Raw genomic sequence first — 19,369 nt, 5'->3', positions numbered from 1 at the left:
TCGCTATCTGTTCCTTGACAAGCGTTTTCTTCTGTTGTCAATTTCTACAATTATTTTTAAAGAAACAGCAGTGAACAGCTGCTGCCACAACTGGCTGAGCAGTTGGGTGATCACATTGTTGTCAGTTTCATGCGTGTACTCATCAGGTTTCACAGTTTACTGTTAATTCTGAAACAAATATGACAGTCATGTTTGTTGATTGAACAATTAATTTTGGAAGCTCAAGAGGAAGAATTCAATGATTCTGGATTGGAGAGAGAAATATATGAGTGGAAATAGTCTGAAGAATATTCATATTTAGGTAAACTGCAGCCTGCTACAATTTTTCACCACTAACATTGTTGCTAGAGATACTGATGCTATAACTACAGCTTAGTTCTGATTTATTTGCCTTTGTCTTGTCTTTTTTACAGATGACTCTCATGATGATGCAGCATCCAACACTGGTTTGCAAGATTTGTTTGGTGAAAATGAGACAACTGGCAAAACAAGCACAGGAAAGAATCAAACTATTGTTCTCTAGAGAGCAACATACCTCTCTGCATGCCAGAATCCTACCAACTTTTCCATACAAAAGCAAAACACATATGAAATTGCTCAATAACACACCTCACACTTTCTTTCCAAATAATAATTATACTTTCTGTTATCGTTATTTTAAAATTTGTAACCTATCAAAGAACTAAAGTAAATATGAAAACTAAACCTTGAAGCAAGGTCTTTTTTGTGTGTATTACCCTTTAAGTAATATAAAACCCAGATGTGTCAGTAATACTTCCAATTGTGGCATAAATGGCTTGTTTTCTAGACCCATAATTCTTCTAAATAACTGGTCTCCTGAGTGTTAACCATTTAGATAAGCATTGTGTCTCATGGAATTTGTGGTCAAGAATATGGACTGTCACTATCAGTCAGTGAACACTAGACAGATAAATAGTTTCTACAAATAATATTTCTTATATCAATACATCCAAAGTTGTGCAATATCAGAAAATTTCACTTTCAATATGCTTCCAGTTGAACTGACAAATTTGCATGATAGACTAAAGATTTTCAAAACTAAACAGAAAAGCTTCCTTCTGGCACAGTCCTTTTATACTGTACAACAGATCCTCACAGTAGATTCAGGGCTCACACTGTAATATATTATTTACTATGTACATGTACATATCCTATTGTAAGGAATTTGTGTTTTTTCTCTTAATTTTCACAGTATGTTTTCTGATTTTTAAATTTTTGGATCAGCTTTCATTTACTTATGTAGTGACTGATTCAATGACCATAACTGGCCCACACCTTTCAACAGAACCTGACAAATTAAATTAAAATAAATTAAATACATTTTGCTGGTGCCAACTCCCAGAATGCCAGCTGAACTGCCCAGTCAAATCAAACAAGAACATACATTTCATTCATACAGAAAAGAACACGCCAAAACAAAACTACAAGAGAGGAAGAAAAGAGCTGCTAACTGAACAAAGACGTGATAGAACTTACAAGATCTGAAAACCTAATGTATTAAAGAATAAATGAAAAAGATATGGGTAGAGATGGGAAAACCAGGCAAGAAGAAGCCAAAAGTAAAGAGAAAGCACAATAAAGAAAGGGTAACAACTAACATGAGTAGTTCTTTATACAAATACTTTAATCCATCATGTTTCACTTCAAATCCAATATTAGAATCAAATACAACACAAGTGATGAAACTGCACATAATGCATGGGTAGCACCAAACAATAGGATAAGATAAAGACACAAGTAGACAGACACACACAGAAAATAGAGATTAAGTATACGGACTCAAATATTTTTCATCAATAATTTTATTTGGCTGAGACAAACAGTGTCACAATACCGTGAGTGAATCCAAACCACAGTCTGGGGTGCGTTCCATACTGAAGTCTTCAATGGTGAGTTGTACACTATTGCCCCATTCAACAGTGATGAGCCACTCACATAGAACATTATCTGGGTAGTGATTAGGATATGAAGGAGATGTAAATTCTCCAAAAGGTCGCTCCAGATGGCCACCACATCCTTTAAACATTTACAAAAAGCATAAAAGAAAATATTAGTTGTAATTATGCTATTACACAATGGTGTATATGTGATGAACGCCAAAGAAATACAAGTAATTTAATATGAATAATTAATTTAAATCTTCTACTGTGTGCTTCATTCTGGTCTCCATAAACAACTTAATTTCCTTGTAATTACATCTATGATCAGCTTTCTCTGAATATCTGTTATCCCATTACTGTCTTATTTGGTGAAGCAGTGTGAAAAACAAACCATTATATTGCCTTATTGAAAACTGTTTCATTTAATAAAATTGGATGATTATACAGGGTGAAAAGTATTTAAACCAACAAACTCTGGGGGGTTGTAGGGGACATCAAAACAAATATTTTTCCCTAATGTCATTTTTTCCTATGAGGAATGTTTAAACCTGTAGAGGAACATTTCTCTGGTGGCAAATTAACTAAACCAACAAACACTTCTCCATTTTTTTACGACCAAGAGGCAACACATTAACACAACCCAATTTCAATTACAGTAGATTTTCAAAAACACCTCCATTGACACGTAAACAAAGGTTGAACCATCGGATCATGTTCTGTGTATCATGCGCAAAAACCCCAGGAGTATCCTGAATTGTTCCTGCTGCTGCTACTATCTGGGCTACCAGATCCTCTTCTGATGCAACAGGAGTTGCATAAACAAGGTTGTGCATCTCTCCCCACACAAAAAAGTCCAGAGGGGACATATCTGGGAATTGAGCAGGCCATGGTACAGGACTACATCTGCCAATCCACGTTTCTGGGAACCTTCGGTTCAGGAATCGATGCACAACATGACTGAAATGTGACGGCGCCCCGACGTGTTGGAACCACATGCGTTGTCTTGTAGGGAGCGAGACGTCTTCCAGCAATTCTGGCAATGCTCTGGTGAGAAAATTGTAATAGTGTGTGCCATTTAATGGCCTAGGTAGCAGATACAGCCCAATTAAACAGTCCTCAACAACACCGAGCCGCACATTAACGAAGAACCGCACGTGATGAGTGCTAGTTACTGTGGCATGTGGGTTATCCTCACTCCAAACATGCGAACCGTGCATGCTGATGACTCCATCACGCCCGAATGTTGCTACATCGGTAAATAACACAGAGGATGGAAATGTAGGATACATTTCACACTGTTCCAGGTCCCACTGTGAAAATTGTGCTCTGGGTGGATAATCAACTGGTTCCAGGTTGTGGACATGCTGTAAGTGAAAAGGACGTAAATATTTCTCTCGAAGGACTGTTCTTACATTCGTCTGATTTGTCCCCATGTTACGTGCAATTGCATGAGTGCTGATTGAAGGATCCCGCTCCACATGCTGCAAGACACCTTCCTCAAATTGCAGCGTTCTTACCATGCAACAGCGGCCCTGTCCGGTTAATCTGCTAAATGACCCGGTCTCACGCAGATGTTGGTACATGGCAGCAAAGATCGTATGATGCAGGATATGGCGATTAGGATATTGTTAATCAAAATATCCACGGGTATGCTGCCGGTCTATAGTGTCCAACGGGCACAATATTTCGGCGATCAAACATGTCGCCATCATCAGGTGAACTGACGGACTGAGCTCCTGTGAACGTGCCGGCACGGAGATCCGTACGCTATGGCTGCTCAGAGGGAACTGGGTTTGGTCGCGGCGGCGGCCGATTTAAATACCCTCCGCCCGCGGCGCGCTCCCTCCGCCGTCCGCGCCCAGCGCCACGCCGTCCGCGCGGTGGAACAGATTGCGACGGCGTCTGAGATGACGTCGGTGTGATGGCTCTGTCCGCCGTGGTCGTCACAACTATACGTCTGCTCGATTTACTCTTGATTAACCCGATCGCTGGTTCCCAAGCCTTGCTAAGATTATAGCCACAGTCCCGGTTTATGAGGTCGTCATTGGTGCGAATTTCGATGGCCTCTCTAACAACGCTGTCCCAGTATCTCGACGTCTGTACCAGAATCCTCGTGCGGTCATACTCCATGGCGTGATTTTCCGACAAACAATGTTCAGCGACCGCCGACTTGCTCGGATACATCAGTCGAGTGTGCCTCTGGTGTTCACGGCATCGATCCTCGACGGTACGCATCGTCTGACCAATATACGACTTGCCACATTGACACGGAATCTGGTACACGCCGGCCTTCCTCAAACCGAGGTCATCTTTGGCGCTCCCCACCAGTGCACGAGTTTTATTTGGAGGACAAAACACAGTTCCGACCCGGTGTTTCTTCAGAATGCGGGCGATTTTCCCCGAGAGTGCGCCTGTGTATGGAATAAATGCAATGCCTACCTCCTCCCTCGTGACTTCATCCATCTCAACAGGTTGTGCTGCAGTGGGTGGGCGGAGAGCACGTTGAATCTGCCACTCTGAGTACCCATTTTTTCGAAATACAGTTCTCAGATGTTCCAATTCCTGGGGTAGACTCTCTGCGTCAGAGACAGTGCGCGCCCTATGTACTAGAGTTTTAAGTAGCCCATTCCTCTGTGAAGGGTGGTGGCAGCTGTCTGCATGCAAATACAGATCAGTGTGCGTAGCCTTCCGATACACCCCATGACCTAGGGTGCCGTCAGCCCTTCTCTTGACCAAGACGTCAAGGAAAGGTAATTTACCCTCCGTTTCAGTCTCCATAGTGAATTTGATGTTGGGGTGTATGGAGTTTAGATGTGTAAGGAAGTCAAGGAGTTTATCCATACCATGTGGCCAGATGACGAACGTGTCGTCCACGTAACGGAAAAAGCAAGTAGGTTTCCATACGGATGACGACAGGGCTTCCTCCTCGAAGTTCTCCATGTACAAATTCGCTACCACCGGTGAGAGTGGGCTACCCATGGCGACTCCCTCCGTTTGTTCGTAGTATTCTCCATTAAAAAATGGGTACTCAGAGTGGCAGATTCAACGTGCTCTCCGCCCACCCACTGCAGCACAACCTGTTGAGATGGATGAAGTCACGAGGGAGGAGGTAGGCATTGCATTTATTCCATACACAGGCGCACTCTCAGGGAAAATCGCCCGCATTCTGAAGAAACACCGGGTCGGAACTGTGTTTTGTCCTCCAAATAAAACTGGTGCACTGGTGGGGAGCGCCAAAGATGACCTCGGTTTGAGGAAGGCCGGCGTGTACCAGATTCCGTGTCAATGTGGCAAGTCGTATATTGGTCAGACGATGCGTACCGTCGAGGATCGATGCCGTGAACACCAGAGGCACACTCGACTGATGTATCCGAGCAAGTCAGCGGTCGCTGAACATTGTTTGTCGGAAAATCACGCCATGGAGTATGACCGCACGAGGATTCTGGTACAGACGTCGAGATACTGGGACAGCGTTGTTAGAGAGGCCATCGAAATTCGCACCAATGACGACCTCATAAACCGGGACTGTGGCTATAATCTTAGCAAGGCTTGGGAACCAGCGATCGGGTTAATCAAGAGTAAATCGAGCAGACGTATAGTTGTGACGACCACGGCGGACAGAGCCATCACACCGACGTCATCTCAGACGCCGTCGCAATCTGTTCCACCGCGCGGACGGCGTGGCGCTGGGCGCGGACGGCGGAGGGAGCGCGCCGCGGGCGGAGGGTATTTAAATCGGCCGCCGCCGCGACCAAACCCAGTTCCCTCTGAGCAGCCATAGCGTACGGATCTCCGTGCCGGCACGTTCACAGGAGCTCAGTCCGTCAGTTCACCTGATGATGGCGACATGTTTGATCGCCGAAATATTGTGCCCGTTGGACACTATAGACCGGCAGCATACCCGTGGATATTTTGATTATCAAATACGCCGGGAGAAACTCAAGAATCATAGGATATTGTTGTTGATAAACCCGCTGTGCAGCTCGTCCGTTGTAGTGCGCTATGTAGTACGCACCAACCACATCAGTGCACTCACTCCAGGTGTATCGCTCCATTAGTAAACACAGACAATGCACTACTACACTGGTGGACAGCAGTTGCCTACAACTGGAGAGTGTAATACACCCTCTAACAACTGAAGATCGTAATATGGCCTCTAACAACTGAAGATCGTAATATGGCCTCTACCAGTTTAAATAATCCTCACAGGACAAAATGACATTAAGAAAAAATATTTGTTTTGATGTCACCTACAACCTCCCAGAGTTTGTCGGTTTAAATACTTTTCACCCTGTATATCTGAAGAGATGTATGCATACAGTACATATCTCAGTGTAAGCTAATAATATACAAATATTTCAACAAATTTTCTACAATGAACTGTCTAATATAGGATTGGCGCAAGCCAATAATTTTTATCTTTAGCACAGAGGGCAGAGAGTGAGAAGGATTGAGAGACTGCAGCCCATAATGGAAAGTCACAGAATTGGAGAGACTAATGCAAATGACGAATAGTTTAAGGAGCTGTGCAAAAACAATGAATAAGCCACAGGTGGAATGTGTTTCCACAGAAGAATGTCATATAGCCTTCTGGGTGCTGACTGACCACAAGATGCAGAATCAGATCGACTACTTAGCTATAAATGAGAAATGGGAAAGAGCTTTTCTGGGCATTAGAAATAAAAGGGGAGCTGCCAAACAAGAACATTATCTTAATTCTTTGTACATGCAGTGCCTGAGAGCTATCCTCGGAGTAACATGGAAGGATAAAGTGACCAATGAAGCAGTACTGTCTAAAACTAACTGCAACAGCATTCCAGCTATCTTAAAGCTGACTGAGACACATCTACTGTATGGATCCTGAGAGATTACCACATGAAGTGATGCTTGGGAACATTTCTATAGCCAAAAGACCTGAAGGATGTCCTGTATTCAGGTGCAAAGACTCCTTTAAATGAGATATGAAGAGCTTTGGCATCAACACCAACAGGTGGGAGGCACGGGCTAGCATGAGACCAGAGAGGCGTAATGATATATCATCTGGAATGTTGAAGCATGATGAAGGCTTGTTACATAAATTGAGGCAGAAAAGGCTTTGCAATGCTACCACTGCTCCTGGCTAAGCAGCTACATAACCTTGTGAAATATGTGGCAAGAGATGACGGGCTGCCATTGGCTTGATAAGCCATGTGAAATAATGTAGCTCACCATAAAAGAAATTAGTATCCTGAATGTATTCCAATCTGTAATACTACCTGAATTTCTCACACAGTAATAGTTCTCTGTTACTTTAAACAAAAATCAGTGACATTAATCGTTCTGCTGCATAACAAAGTAATATCATTATATCCAGATTAATCCACAAAAGAACAGGGTTATATCATAATTTCTCCATTGCTCTGTTCACAGGCATCTATACAATACACTGATTTCCTTTGCAAAGTTACATATCTAGGTCATCATCATCATCATCTAGGTGTAATTTTCCAAAACGATATGAAATGGAACAAGCACATAGGGTCGGTTGTAGGGAAGGCAAATGGTCTACATCATTTTATTGTGGGATGTCTAGGAAAGTGTAGCTCATTTATAAAGGAGACCACATACAGAACACTAGCGTGACCCATTCTTGAGTACTGCTTGAGTGTTTGTGATCCCCTCCAAGTAAGATTAAAGGAAAACACTGAAGCTCCTCAGAAGCATGCCGCTACATTTGTTACCAGTAGGTTCAATCGACACAGAGTATTTTCGAGATGTTTCCTGAACACTGATGGGAATTCCTGAAAGAAAGACAACATTCTTTCTGCAAAACACTATTGAGAAAATTTAGAGAACCTGTATTTTCTACAGACTGCATAACATTTCTACTACCACCAACATACAAGATAAGATAAATTGTGTGGCCCATACGGAGGCATACAGACAGTCATTTTATTACCTCGCTGTATTTGCACTTGGAACGGGAAAGGCAATGACTAGTGGTGGTGCAAGGTACCCTCTCCTATGTACCATACAGTGGCTTGCTAAATATGTATGTAGGTACAGATGTAATGAGTTTTAATAGTACCTGTAAATTCTGTTTCACCACCATGCCACTCTTAATGTAACTTTCTATCTGAAAACTACTGGCTGAAGTGACAAAATCACTGTATACTTCTAACTAGGCACCTTTCCGTCACATTTAGTGCTTCTCATGCATTCATTTCTATTGTAGTTAGAGGGCAAAATGAAATTTTTAATGAGATTTATATGAGGAACTCAGTTACTACTTTTAATTATTATTATAATGGCCCTTTCTGCAGTTTATTATACACTGATGACATTTTCTTTGCTGGTATATGTGTGTGGTTAATCCACCTCAGGTGTCAGTTAATACTGATTCCTAAAACTTTTGTGTTTGGTATACTGTCTATGAAAGTTTCATCCACATTTAACTTTACAGTATTGTATTTCTTCTTTACACTGAAGTTCACACTTACTGTTTGTTCAGTGTAAGTTTATTGCATGATGACAAATTGTAAACATCCTTTACAGTTCCAGTTCCTTTTTTTACTAGGAGTTCAGGTGTTTTATCTGTGATTACAATGTTGCTGCAATCAGCAAAAAGAACTTTTTCCCTTGTCTAACATTATCAGGAAAATAACAATATTGTGGAAAGTAAAGTTGCTACTCACCATATAGCGGAGATGCTGAGTTTTAGGTGGGCACAACAAAAAGACTGTCACAAATATAACTTTCAGCCAAGTAGGCTTTCATCAAAATCAGACAACAAACGCACACATACACACATGCGTACACAGTTTACACACATATGACTGCAGTCTCAAGCAACTGAGGCCACACTGCCAGTGCCAGGCAGTGTGGCCTCAGTTGCCTGAGACTGGAGTCACATGTGTGTAAGTTGTGTATGCATGTCTGTATGTGTGTGTTTATTGTCTAATTTTGACAGAGACCTTACTGGCTAAAAGCTATATTTGTGACAGTCTTTTTGTTGTGCCTATCTGCACCTCAGCATCTTCGCTATACGGTGAGTAGCAACTTTCCTTATCACACATTGTTACATTCCATCCTGGTTTTTCCATTGTTTGATTGTCAAGAAAGTCACTGATGTAGAACAAAAACAATATTGGCCCTAAGGAACTATTAAGTTAATATACTTGGGATTTAAAACACATTTCATTAAAAATTTTACTGTATTTGAAGCCTGTGCTACCTTTATTCTTTGTATACTGTTTTCTAGGTATGATCAGAACCCATCATTGACAATTTCTTTTATTGCTAATGATTCTGGTTTTTCTTAGTAGAATGTTTAGGTCATCAGTATCAAAGGCTTTTCATAGTTTTACATCTAAAAATATGCCTGTGACACATTCATTATTGTCTAGTGCATCAGCTACCATTTTTGTAAACTCTAGTCAGGTTCTGTACTCTTTACTTCAGGAAAAGAACTGTGCTTCACTGAGGATTTTATATTTATTCAAGTATTTCATTAGACTGTCTTTCATAATTGGTTCTTTTATTTTTGAGAATGATGACAACAGGGAATCGGGCTTGTAGTTGTTCATACCTTCTGCATGACCTTTCTTTAGTAGAGGCACAATCCTTGCCTGTTTCAGATGCTATGGAAAGTTACTGGAATTGAAGAATTCACTTATTATGCCACTTAGTGGGGATTATATCTGCCTATGCATTCTTGAAGTACACAGAGTGGCACTTCATCTATGCCTGCTGACTTCTCATTTTTAATGTTTGCCCCATTTCTGTGACTTACATACTCTGCAATGGGTAACATCAACGTATTTGCCACTGGAACAACATTTGATTTTAGAATTTTTGTCATAGTTTCTTTGCTATATGTGAAAAATTTGAATTCAGAAAATTTAGAATTTAGATTGCTCCTCAACAAATGGAGGAGGCACTGAGTCACAGAAAGCATAATGAAAAAGACTGCTACAACATTAACCTTTGGACAAATTCCTTCCTCTGAAATAGAAAACACACACACACAATTCCTCTCTCACACACACACACACACACACAAACACACAGCCCACTGTTGGACTCCAGTGCCCAGAGACAGTGGCCATGTGTGTGGGAGTTATGTTTGTGTGAAAGTGTGCATTTTCTATTTTGGCAGAACTTATGTCTGAAAGAATTATACTTTAGCTGTATTTTCAATGTGCATTTCCATGTCTCAACACCACCTCTCTGTGGTAGCAGTCTATGTTGTTATTCCACCCTGGACTTTCCATTGATTCACTTTCAGAATTTGATAGTTTCTGTGAATCATTTATTGATCTAGTGCTGTCTTTTATCTGCAAGTTATTGTGAATCTGTTTCTTGTTTAACAGTCTTCCAGGCTGCTTTGCTTTTATTTTCAGAATTAAGTACTATTTTGTCATTTTCTCACTGTTGTGGCAGGCACGATCTTCCAATGTATGTTTCTGTATCTTTGATGATGGTTAGGAACTCTCACTCACTATAAATTTTCCTTTTAGTTCCATCTCTTGGCATAAACCACATTTGGTCCCTACTCAGAATTAGCTTATCACCTAGTGACACTGCTCACTGTCTTTGGGACAGGTGCCTTTCAACAATTGTGGCTTTACCACTCTTCACAAAGTTTCTCTACCAGGATGCTCCTTGCACTATAACATTACTGAACCACTCTGAGAATATTCCTAAATGAGCTGAAGAAGGCTCATGTTGAAGAGATTTAGTTGACCAGTAATATCCTTCACAAGATGGTTGTGGCCAGCAAAGCTTTCCCTTATATATCTTTGAAATACACTCCTGGAAATGGAAAAAAGAACACATTGACACTGGTGAGTCAGACCCACCATACTTGCTCCGGACACTGCGAGAGGGCTGTACAAGTAATGATCACAAGCACGGCACAGCGGACACACCAGGAACCGCGGTGTTGGCCGTCGAATGGCGCTAGCTGCGCAGCATTTGTGCACTGCCGCCGTCAGTGTCAGCCAGTTTGCCGTGGCATACGGAGCTCCATCGCAGTCTTTAACACTGGTAGCATGCCGCGACAGCATGGACGTGAACCATATGTGCAGTTGACAGACTTTGAGCGAGGGCGTATAGTGGGCATGCGGGAGGCCAGGTGGACGTACCGCCGAATTGCTCAACACGTGGGGCGTGAGGTCTCCACAGTACATCGATGTTGTCGCCAGTGGTCGGCGGAAGGTGCACGTGCCCATCGACCTGGGACCGGACCGCAGCGACGCACGGATGCACGCCAAGACTGTAGGATCCTACGCAGTGCCGTAGGGGACCGCACCGCCACTTCCCAGCAAATTAGGGACACTGTTGCTCCTGGGGTATCGGCGAGGACCATTCGCAACCGTCTCCATGAAGCTGGGCTACGGTCCCGCACACCGTTAGGCCGTCTTCCGCTCACGCCCCAACATCGTGCAGCCCGCCTCCAGTGGTGTCGCGACAGGCGTGAATGGAGGGACGAATGGAGACGTGTCGTCTTCAGCGATGAGAGTCGCTTCTGCCTTGGTGCCAATGATGGTCGTATGCGTGTTTGGCGCCGTGCAGGTGAGCGCCACAATCAGGACTGCATACGACCGAGGCACACAGGGCCAACACCCGGCATCATGGTGTGGGGAGCGATCTCCTACACTGGCCGTACACCACTGGTGATCGTCGAGGGGACACTGAATAGTGCACGGTACATCCAAACCGTCATCGAACCCATCTTTCTACCATTCCTAGACCGGCAAGGGAACTTGCTGTTCCAACAGGACAATGCACGTCCGCATGTATCCCGTGCCACCCAACGTGCTCTAGAAGGTGTAAGTCAACTACCCTGGCCAGCAAGATCTCCGGATCTGTCCCCCATTGAGCATGTTTGGGACTGGATGAAGCGTCGTCTCACGCGGTCTGCACGTCCAGCACGAACGCTGGTCCAACTGAGGCGCCAGGTGGAAATGGCATGGCAAGCCGTTCCACAGAACTACATCCAGCATCTCTACGATCATCTCCATGGGAGAATAGCAGCCTGCATTGCTGTGAAAGGTGGATATACACTGTACTAGTGCCGACATTGTGCATGCTCTGTTGCCTGTGTCTATGTGCCTGTGGTTCTGTCAGTGTGATCATGTGATGTATCTGACCCCAGGAATGTGTCAATAAAGTTTCCCCTTCCTGGGACAATGAATTCACGGTGTTCTTATTTCAATTTCCAGGAGTGTATAAGAGCAGTATTAACACAGTCTTAGTTATGGCAACTAGTTGTACACAATTTCTCCACGTTGATATTCAGTACACTGGTCAAAAAGAATTATGAAACTTCTGATCTAATTATTATCTATATCTACATAAATAAAAATGTAAATGTACTTCTGTACAAACATTATGAAAAGGATAGCTGCTACTCACCATATAGTGGAGATGCTGAGTCGCAGATAGGAACAACAAAAAGACTGTCAAAAAGTGAGCTTTCAGGTAACAAGGCCTTCAGAATTAGACAAGAACACACACACACACACACATGACCACAGTCTTTCTGCCAGAGACTGAATTGTGTGTGTGTGTGTGTGTGTGTGTGTGTGTGTGTGTGTACTGTCTAATTTCAAAGAAGGCCTTGGCTGAAAGCCCACTTTCCGACAGTCTTTATGTTGTACGTATCTGTGACTCAGCATCTCCACTATATTATGAGTAGCAACTATCCTTTTCATAATATTGTTACATTTCAACCTGGATTTTCCATTATTTGATTTGTACAAAATTGTAAATCTCCTCAAGTTAGCTATGAATAGCTATGAAATTTTGACACAATGTTGGATTCAAATACACACATGTAAGGAGTTGATCTTATATTGTACACATTCTTTAAGAAGGGATTGTTTGAAATTCTAATCTTAAGGTGTGAAATAGAGGATAAATTTTTTTTTTTTTTTTTTGAGAAAGTCACTATTAAGGCAATTTTGAAGGTAGACCCACAAAAACTGGTATTTGGTTTGTCAGGCAGAAAATAAAAAAAATATGTGTGTCAGCATTTTAAGAAATTCAAAAGGAGGTAATAGAATGTGAAAGTTTTTTTGAAAATAAATAATTACTAAAGAAATTCTAAAGGATTTTTAAGGGTACATCTATGAGAATTAATATTTGACTTCTCAGTTAGAAATAATAATAACAATAATAATAAAAAAATGTGTTTCAGTGTTTCTGGAAATTCAGTCTCAAAGGGAGTGCAACAGCAGATGAAAATTTTTAAGAAAATATTTCATTACATTAAAACAAACCTTTAAACCTAAATTTATGGAAATTGGTATTTCGCTTCATGGTTAGATGTAAAGAAATATTTGCTGGGGGAAGAAAGTTGCTCCGCAAGAACACAAATGGTGTGATTAACAAAAACTTTGGACTCCAGCTACCAGAATCGCTTTCTGGTCAGAAATACATTCAGAAAAGATGCCTATATGGCCTTAATTAGTGTGAAAAGCTTAGAAAGTGATGCAATTTGTGAACAACATAAAAATACAATTAAAAAAACAAAACAAAAAAATATCCGCAGGCCATACAGTCTAAATGAGCAAGGCAGAGGGCACTAAACTAGTATAACATGTATGTAATAATTATAGGTAAAAATCAATAAAAATGTAAATGTTCATTTGTACAAAATTGTAAATCTCTGGAAGTTTTTCATTGTTTGCTTTGAAATTTTGACAAAACTTTGGAGTCGAATACAAAATATATACAACGCATTTTCTTTCACTGCTTCAATGGACAAAAATCTTGTTATTGTTAATTCCGATCTGACCATGGGGAACAGGTGAAGGTTACATAATGCTAGGTCAGGCAAATAAGATGGGTGAACTAACTCTGGGATGCTGTACTTCACTAGAAAGTTCTTAACAGACAATGTGGCATGAGCTGACGAGTTTTGGGATGCAGAAACCAGTTTGACCTTCAGGAACCCAGTGAAAATGCACAATTCCATGAACATAAAAAAATCATCATCCCTTTGACTCTTCATTTGCTCATTCAAGCTCTTTTTTGGTTCTGGGGAAGTTGGGCCCTTACAATATATGGACTGGTACTTAGTTTCTGGATCATAAGACCACTGTTTCCAAGAAGTTAGGATCATTTTCAATGGTAATCAAAGTGTTAGTTAAAACATTTTCACTAGTTTCTTTTTGTTCAATACTAATAATTTTCAGAGCATATTTTGCACACTCTTTTCTTATGTTAAATTGGTTATGTAGAATTTGCCACAGACATTCTTTGTCAATTCCTATAGTTTCAGCAATTGACTGAATACTGAACTGATGACCATATGAAAACCTACTTTTTTGATATTTTCATCTGATTTCAATGCTGATGGGAGTCCTGGCCACAAGTCATCTTCAATGTTTTCTCAGCAATCTCAAGAACACTTGAACCACTCAAATCTCACATATGTGGTAAACAGTCCTTGCCACACACTTCCTTTAGTAAAAATTGGTTCATTAGCAGTTTTTCTAAGTTTCATGTAAAACTTCATGACAATTTCTTGCGCTATTATTACACTTATGATATTTCTGGTTAAACAAAATAACAGCTCTTACACAAACAAAGGCCACAGTGACACTGATTTGTTTGCATACACCAGAGAAACTGCACTCAACAAAGAAGGCTTCATACTTCACAGTTTTTTATTGTTTGTCTTTGGCGCATGTGTGCTTACTCTCTAACAGCATCATTGCCCTTAGTTTATAGCCACACGCCATATATAAAATTAAATATAATATACACAGTATACATATTTATATACCACAAGGCACTCCAGTAGGTATATAACAAAAACTACATAGTCAAATGCAAAGTTGTGTTACTTTAAAGGAATCGGTGAAGAACGTTTGGAGAACTATGATTTTGTACAAATGAACATTTGGACATATATAAATAAAAATGTATATATCCGCTAGTACAAAATTGTAAACCTCCAAATGTTCTCCAACGATTGCTTTGAAATTTGACACAATGCTGCATTCGAATATGTTGGTTTTTACGTACTTGTTTGTAATATAATAATACATAAATAAAAATGTAATACATAAAGGGGAAACATTATTACCAAGGATATCTAAATGTTCTTGACCTACTTACTTTAAACTTTTACGCAATACTCTAATGAACATTTTGGTGGACACAGGACATACATAATGTTGTTAGCAAACAGAAAAGTTGTATTTAAGGTATGTCTACAGAATCTGAATATGTAATAAAAATAAAGAAAGCTCAAGGTTGCTGGTAGAGGGAAGGGGGGTGGGGGTGGGGGGGAAGAGGATATGGACTGAGCTGTGGGATTGAAATGGAGATGGAAACAGGGAAGGACATGATGGACAGAGAGAGTGGGGAAGAACGAGGTGATGGACACAGAGATGGTGAGGCAGGGATTGTGTGCATGGGGGAGAAGGAGATTAGGGCATATATCCAATTCCCATATGTCTTACAAATTTGTGGTTTGTGTTTTCTTTCTTTTCCATTTAACCAGACAGGGACCCAACAATTCATAGTCAGGAATAGTCAGTCTTGGATAAACAACGTTTTAAGACCAAGATTTTTGTTCTTATTTCACTACTATTCCACTTCACAGTTCGCTCTGAAAATTTGTTCCATTCTGCTGTATACATCTACATAATGCCAAGGTCATTTCAGTTGATAAACTTTTATCAAATTCTTCACTAAAAGTGAAGTTTTCGTCAATGACACTGCCAACATTTTGCAGGTTTGAGTGCCGCACATGCTTTTGGGTGATGCCTGGCAGAAGACCTTGAAGTTGTGCATGTAGCACTGATTCAATGTCCAAATAACTTAGACACTGTTCTACGTTATGTAATATTCATTCCAGCCCCCACAGTTTACCTTAAAATTAGAGTCAGGCATAAACTTAAAGTTATGGATATGGAGTGAAGAGCAAATTGAAAAACAGAGAAGAGACTGTCTTGCACAACAAAAGAGACTGTCTTACACAACATATGGTTTTCTGATGGATGAACATCAATGAATATTGCACATGAAATAAATGTATGGGTATAATAAGTGAAGGGGTTCTCATGTGAAGATAAGAACTGACTGATTTTCGTCCATCCCACTATAACCAGTGAATAGTAATGAGCCATTCTGCAAAAGCAGTTTTGCCCTATCTCTTGACATCAGGTCTGCCATTGCAAACACATCGGTTTATGCTGGATGGAGTATTCCCACAAAAAAGCATCATAATGCTTGATTTCCTACAAGATAGGCTTGACCCTCATGTAATGTAAAACAGATTACCCAAATGTCATCAAGGTGGCCAAATGAGGAAACACCACACCCTGGACATTAATCCCACATAACTTTTGACTATTCTCAAAGTAAAATGTGTGACATCCAAAACTATGGTGAAATCTAGGGTCTACATTGTGGACTTATGCAATGTCTACAGGTTTCTCTCAGGGACTCATCAGCAGTGTACTGGAGCAACATCAAGAACTTGGGGTGCACTTACAAAATGACTAACACATGTGTTGTGTTACCAATTAATCCTGTAATGAATATTTTGATTCCAATTCTATACACAACATTCACAGTATAACATTGTTCATGATACAAACTTCATAACATTTCAGGTGCCACCCTAGGTGAAATAAGGCACATTTTCTTAAGATTACAAATGCAGGTACTCAAAATACACTGCTGTACATTTATATTTATTACTTAATCAATTAATTATTAATGTTAAAAACAAATAATGGAAAATCAAGGAAGGAAAGTAACAATATTAAGAAAAGGGTAGTTGCTACTCACCATATAGCAGAGGTGCTGAGTTGTAGATAGGCAGAACAAAAAAACTGTCGCAATATAAGATTTTTACCAATAAGGCCTTTGTCAAAAATAGATGACAGCCACACACACACATGACTGCAGTCTCCAGCAGCTGAAGCCACACTGTGAGCAGCAGCAACAATGCATGACGGAAGAGTCAACTGGGTGGGGGTAAGGAGGAGGCTGGAGCGGAGAGGAGAGGGATAGCAGGGTAGTGGTGGGGGACAGTGAAGTGCTGATGGGTACCCTGCAGGGACGAGGTAGAGAGAGGGTAGAGCAGCTAGGTGCAGTCAGGAGGACAGATGTATGGCATGTCAGCGTTGGGAGGGGGGGGGGGTGTCTAGTGGGAAAGGAGAGAAGTAAAAAGACAGGATGCATTGGTGGAATAGAGAGCTGTGCAGTGCTGGAATAGGAACATGGAAGGTGTTGGTGAGGACAATAACTAACGGAGGTTGAGGCCAGGAGGGTTATGGGAACATAAGATATAATACAGGGAGAGTTACCACCTGCATAATTCAGAAAAGCTGCTGTTTGTGGGAAGGATCCATATGACACAGGCTGTGAAGCTGTCATTGAAATGAAGACTGTTGTGTCGGGCAGCATGCTCAGCAGTAGGGTGGTCCAGTTGTTTCTTGACCACAGTTTATGGGTGGCCAACCATACAGACAGACAGCTTGTTAGTTGTCATGCCCACATAGAATGCAGCACAGTGGTTGCAGCTTAGCTTGTAGATCATGACTGGTTTCACAGGTAGCCCTGCCTTTGATGGGTTAGGTGCTGTTCATGACTGGACTGGCATAGGTGCTGGTGGGAGGATGTATGGGATAGGTCAAGCATCTACATCTATTACAGGGATTTGGGCATTATGATGTAAACATTACACTGTGTATTCTTCCATGTTTGCTGGAACCTCACTGGAGTTCATTTCATGTGGAGCAGAAGCCAAACCGTCTCAAGTACAGACAAGTATGATAATGAGGATAAGTTTTATGCTATGCGTTATGTGCACATCCACTCAGCAATAATATGTGGCAACAACAGCTCTACTGGTGCATTTAACTTAGACAGCACTGGCCAGGCAAGTGACCCAACTAACCTGCAGTGATGTGAAAGTTGCAATAAAGATGTAAAAAGAGATGAGCAGAGAACAATATAGCTTCGAATCTCATTTAATTTTTGAAACAGAAAGAAATAACATATGGTAAAACTCAGGCGATACGCTTGTTAGGGGATCAGATAGAAAACAACATGCCCTCAATCTTAGCTAACATAGTACTGTAATTAAAAACAAGATTGTTAAGAATTCCTGACTTTAATAATGGTAATTTTTTTGCATGAGCTATGTGTGGCGCAAAAGCTCACTAATGGGATTTTACCATTTGGTTAAATATTGAAACCACTGACGGTATTACAGTCAGTTGTCTGGTAATCTCTAAACTCCTTCCATATCGGACTCCGAGGAATACATTTCAGTACTACTATATTGATAATGAGGTGATCAGCAACAGAATCCCAAGCCACCAAAATGGCCATACGTCCTCCTTCTCTTTTATAACAGGTTGTTCTCCATTTTGCCATTGTTCAGCAGAGACGGGGCACAAAGCTTCGTGCATTAGTTTCAATAAATTTGGCAACCTAAATATCTTGTTATTTCTCACGAGGAATTCCTTAACTTGGCTCCAGATCAATTCTGTTGGGTTCGGATTGCAGTATTAAGGTGACGACTGTAAAAATGCAGCATTTGTACAGTGTGCTCAACGACATGAATGTTATTGTTTTCTATGTTTCTATTATGCTTATCACTCTGACTCATGTGAGACCACATGTGTCCTACAAAACAATGGGCATATTCAAAGAAAAAGTATTTGATTTTTCATTTTTCTCCAAACAATTTCATTGTGTAATGATTTCTTAACGTCAACAATATTTTATAAAAGAATGATAATTAAGAATGTGTATTTTCAATGAAATCCAGAATTTTGCATGCAATATGTTATTAGAAACTAGAAGACGTGCATTTTTCTTGATAAACGTTGGTTAAGTATGAGTTAATTACCATATATTTGGTGAATTTGGTATTTAAATGATTTAGGTATTCAAAACAAATAAAAAAAGAGTGTCCTCAGACTGGTTTCGTACCACCTCCCTCAATCACACCCCTGTGATAGTCTATGACACTACCAATTACATTACACATGTAATTCAAATCCTTGTCCTCATATTTATTACATAGTTTCTCAAAAAAACTCCAAAGCTGAATTTTCTCTGTAATCTTGTGAAAACATTAGCGGCGTTCCGTGTGCGTGCTTCACTATGAAGCAGGAAGCAGTGTCATCCATTTTCACGGTAGGTATGAACAGTGAGACAATTACAACACAAATAGCATTTAAGCCCATTACAGAGACTGTGACTGTACATAATTTTTGAAATAAAAATTAAATATCTGAAGTACGGTCAAAAAAAATGTTGATAGCTGATAATATATCAGAATATATTAAAGTTTCATACATAGTGACATAGTAATAAGATTTCTACTAAGTTGTACCTACTTCCAAGGGTGGAGCAACACCAGTGTATGAGAGTTACGGCTCCTGTTCAATTATGGCATTAGTGTTTGTTTACATCAGGTTTATTCATATGATGAACAAAGTATAACT

General features: G+C 40.6%; 1 protein-coding gene across 1 annotated transcript in view; it reads right to left on the bottom strand.

The window, feature by feature from the left end:
* Positions 1-19,369, bottom strand: part of LOC126100451 (cubilin) — a 771,806-nt gene that overhangs the window by 472,880 nt on the left and 279,557 nt on the right. Inside the window, exon 27 of the mRNA XM_049911056.1 lies at positions 1,856-2,037. Within this exon, the coding sequence (XP_049767013.1) occupies positions 1,856-2,037 (182 nt within the window). The remainder of the gene's footprint in view (positions 1-1,855; positions 2,038-19,369) is intronic.

This window comes from Schistocerca cancellata, chromosome 9 (genome assembly GCF_023864275.1).
Source record: "Schistocerca cancellata isolate TAMUIC-IGC-003103 chromosome 9, iqSchCanc2.1, whole genome shotgun sequence".
Taxonomy (NCBI): domain Eukaryota; kingdom Metazoa; phylum Arthropoda; class Insecta; order Orthoptera; family Acrididae; genus Schistocerca; species Schistocerca cancellata.
The sequence above is the reverse complement of the archived record's forward strand: the minus strand, read 5'-3'. Positions and strand labels throughout refer to the sequence as shown.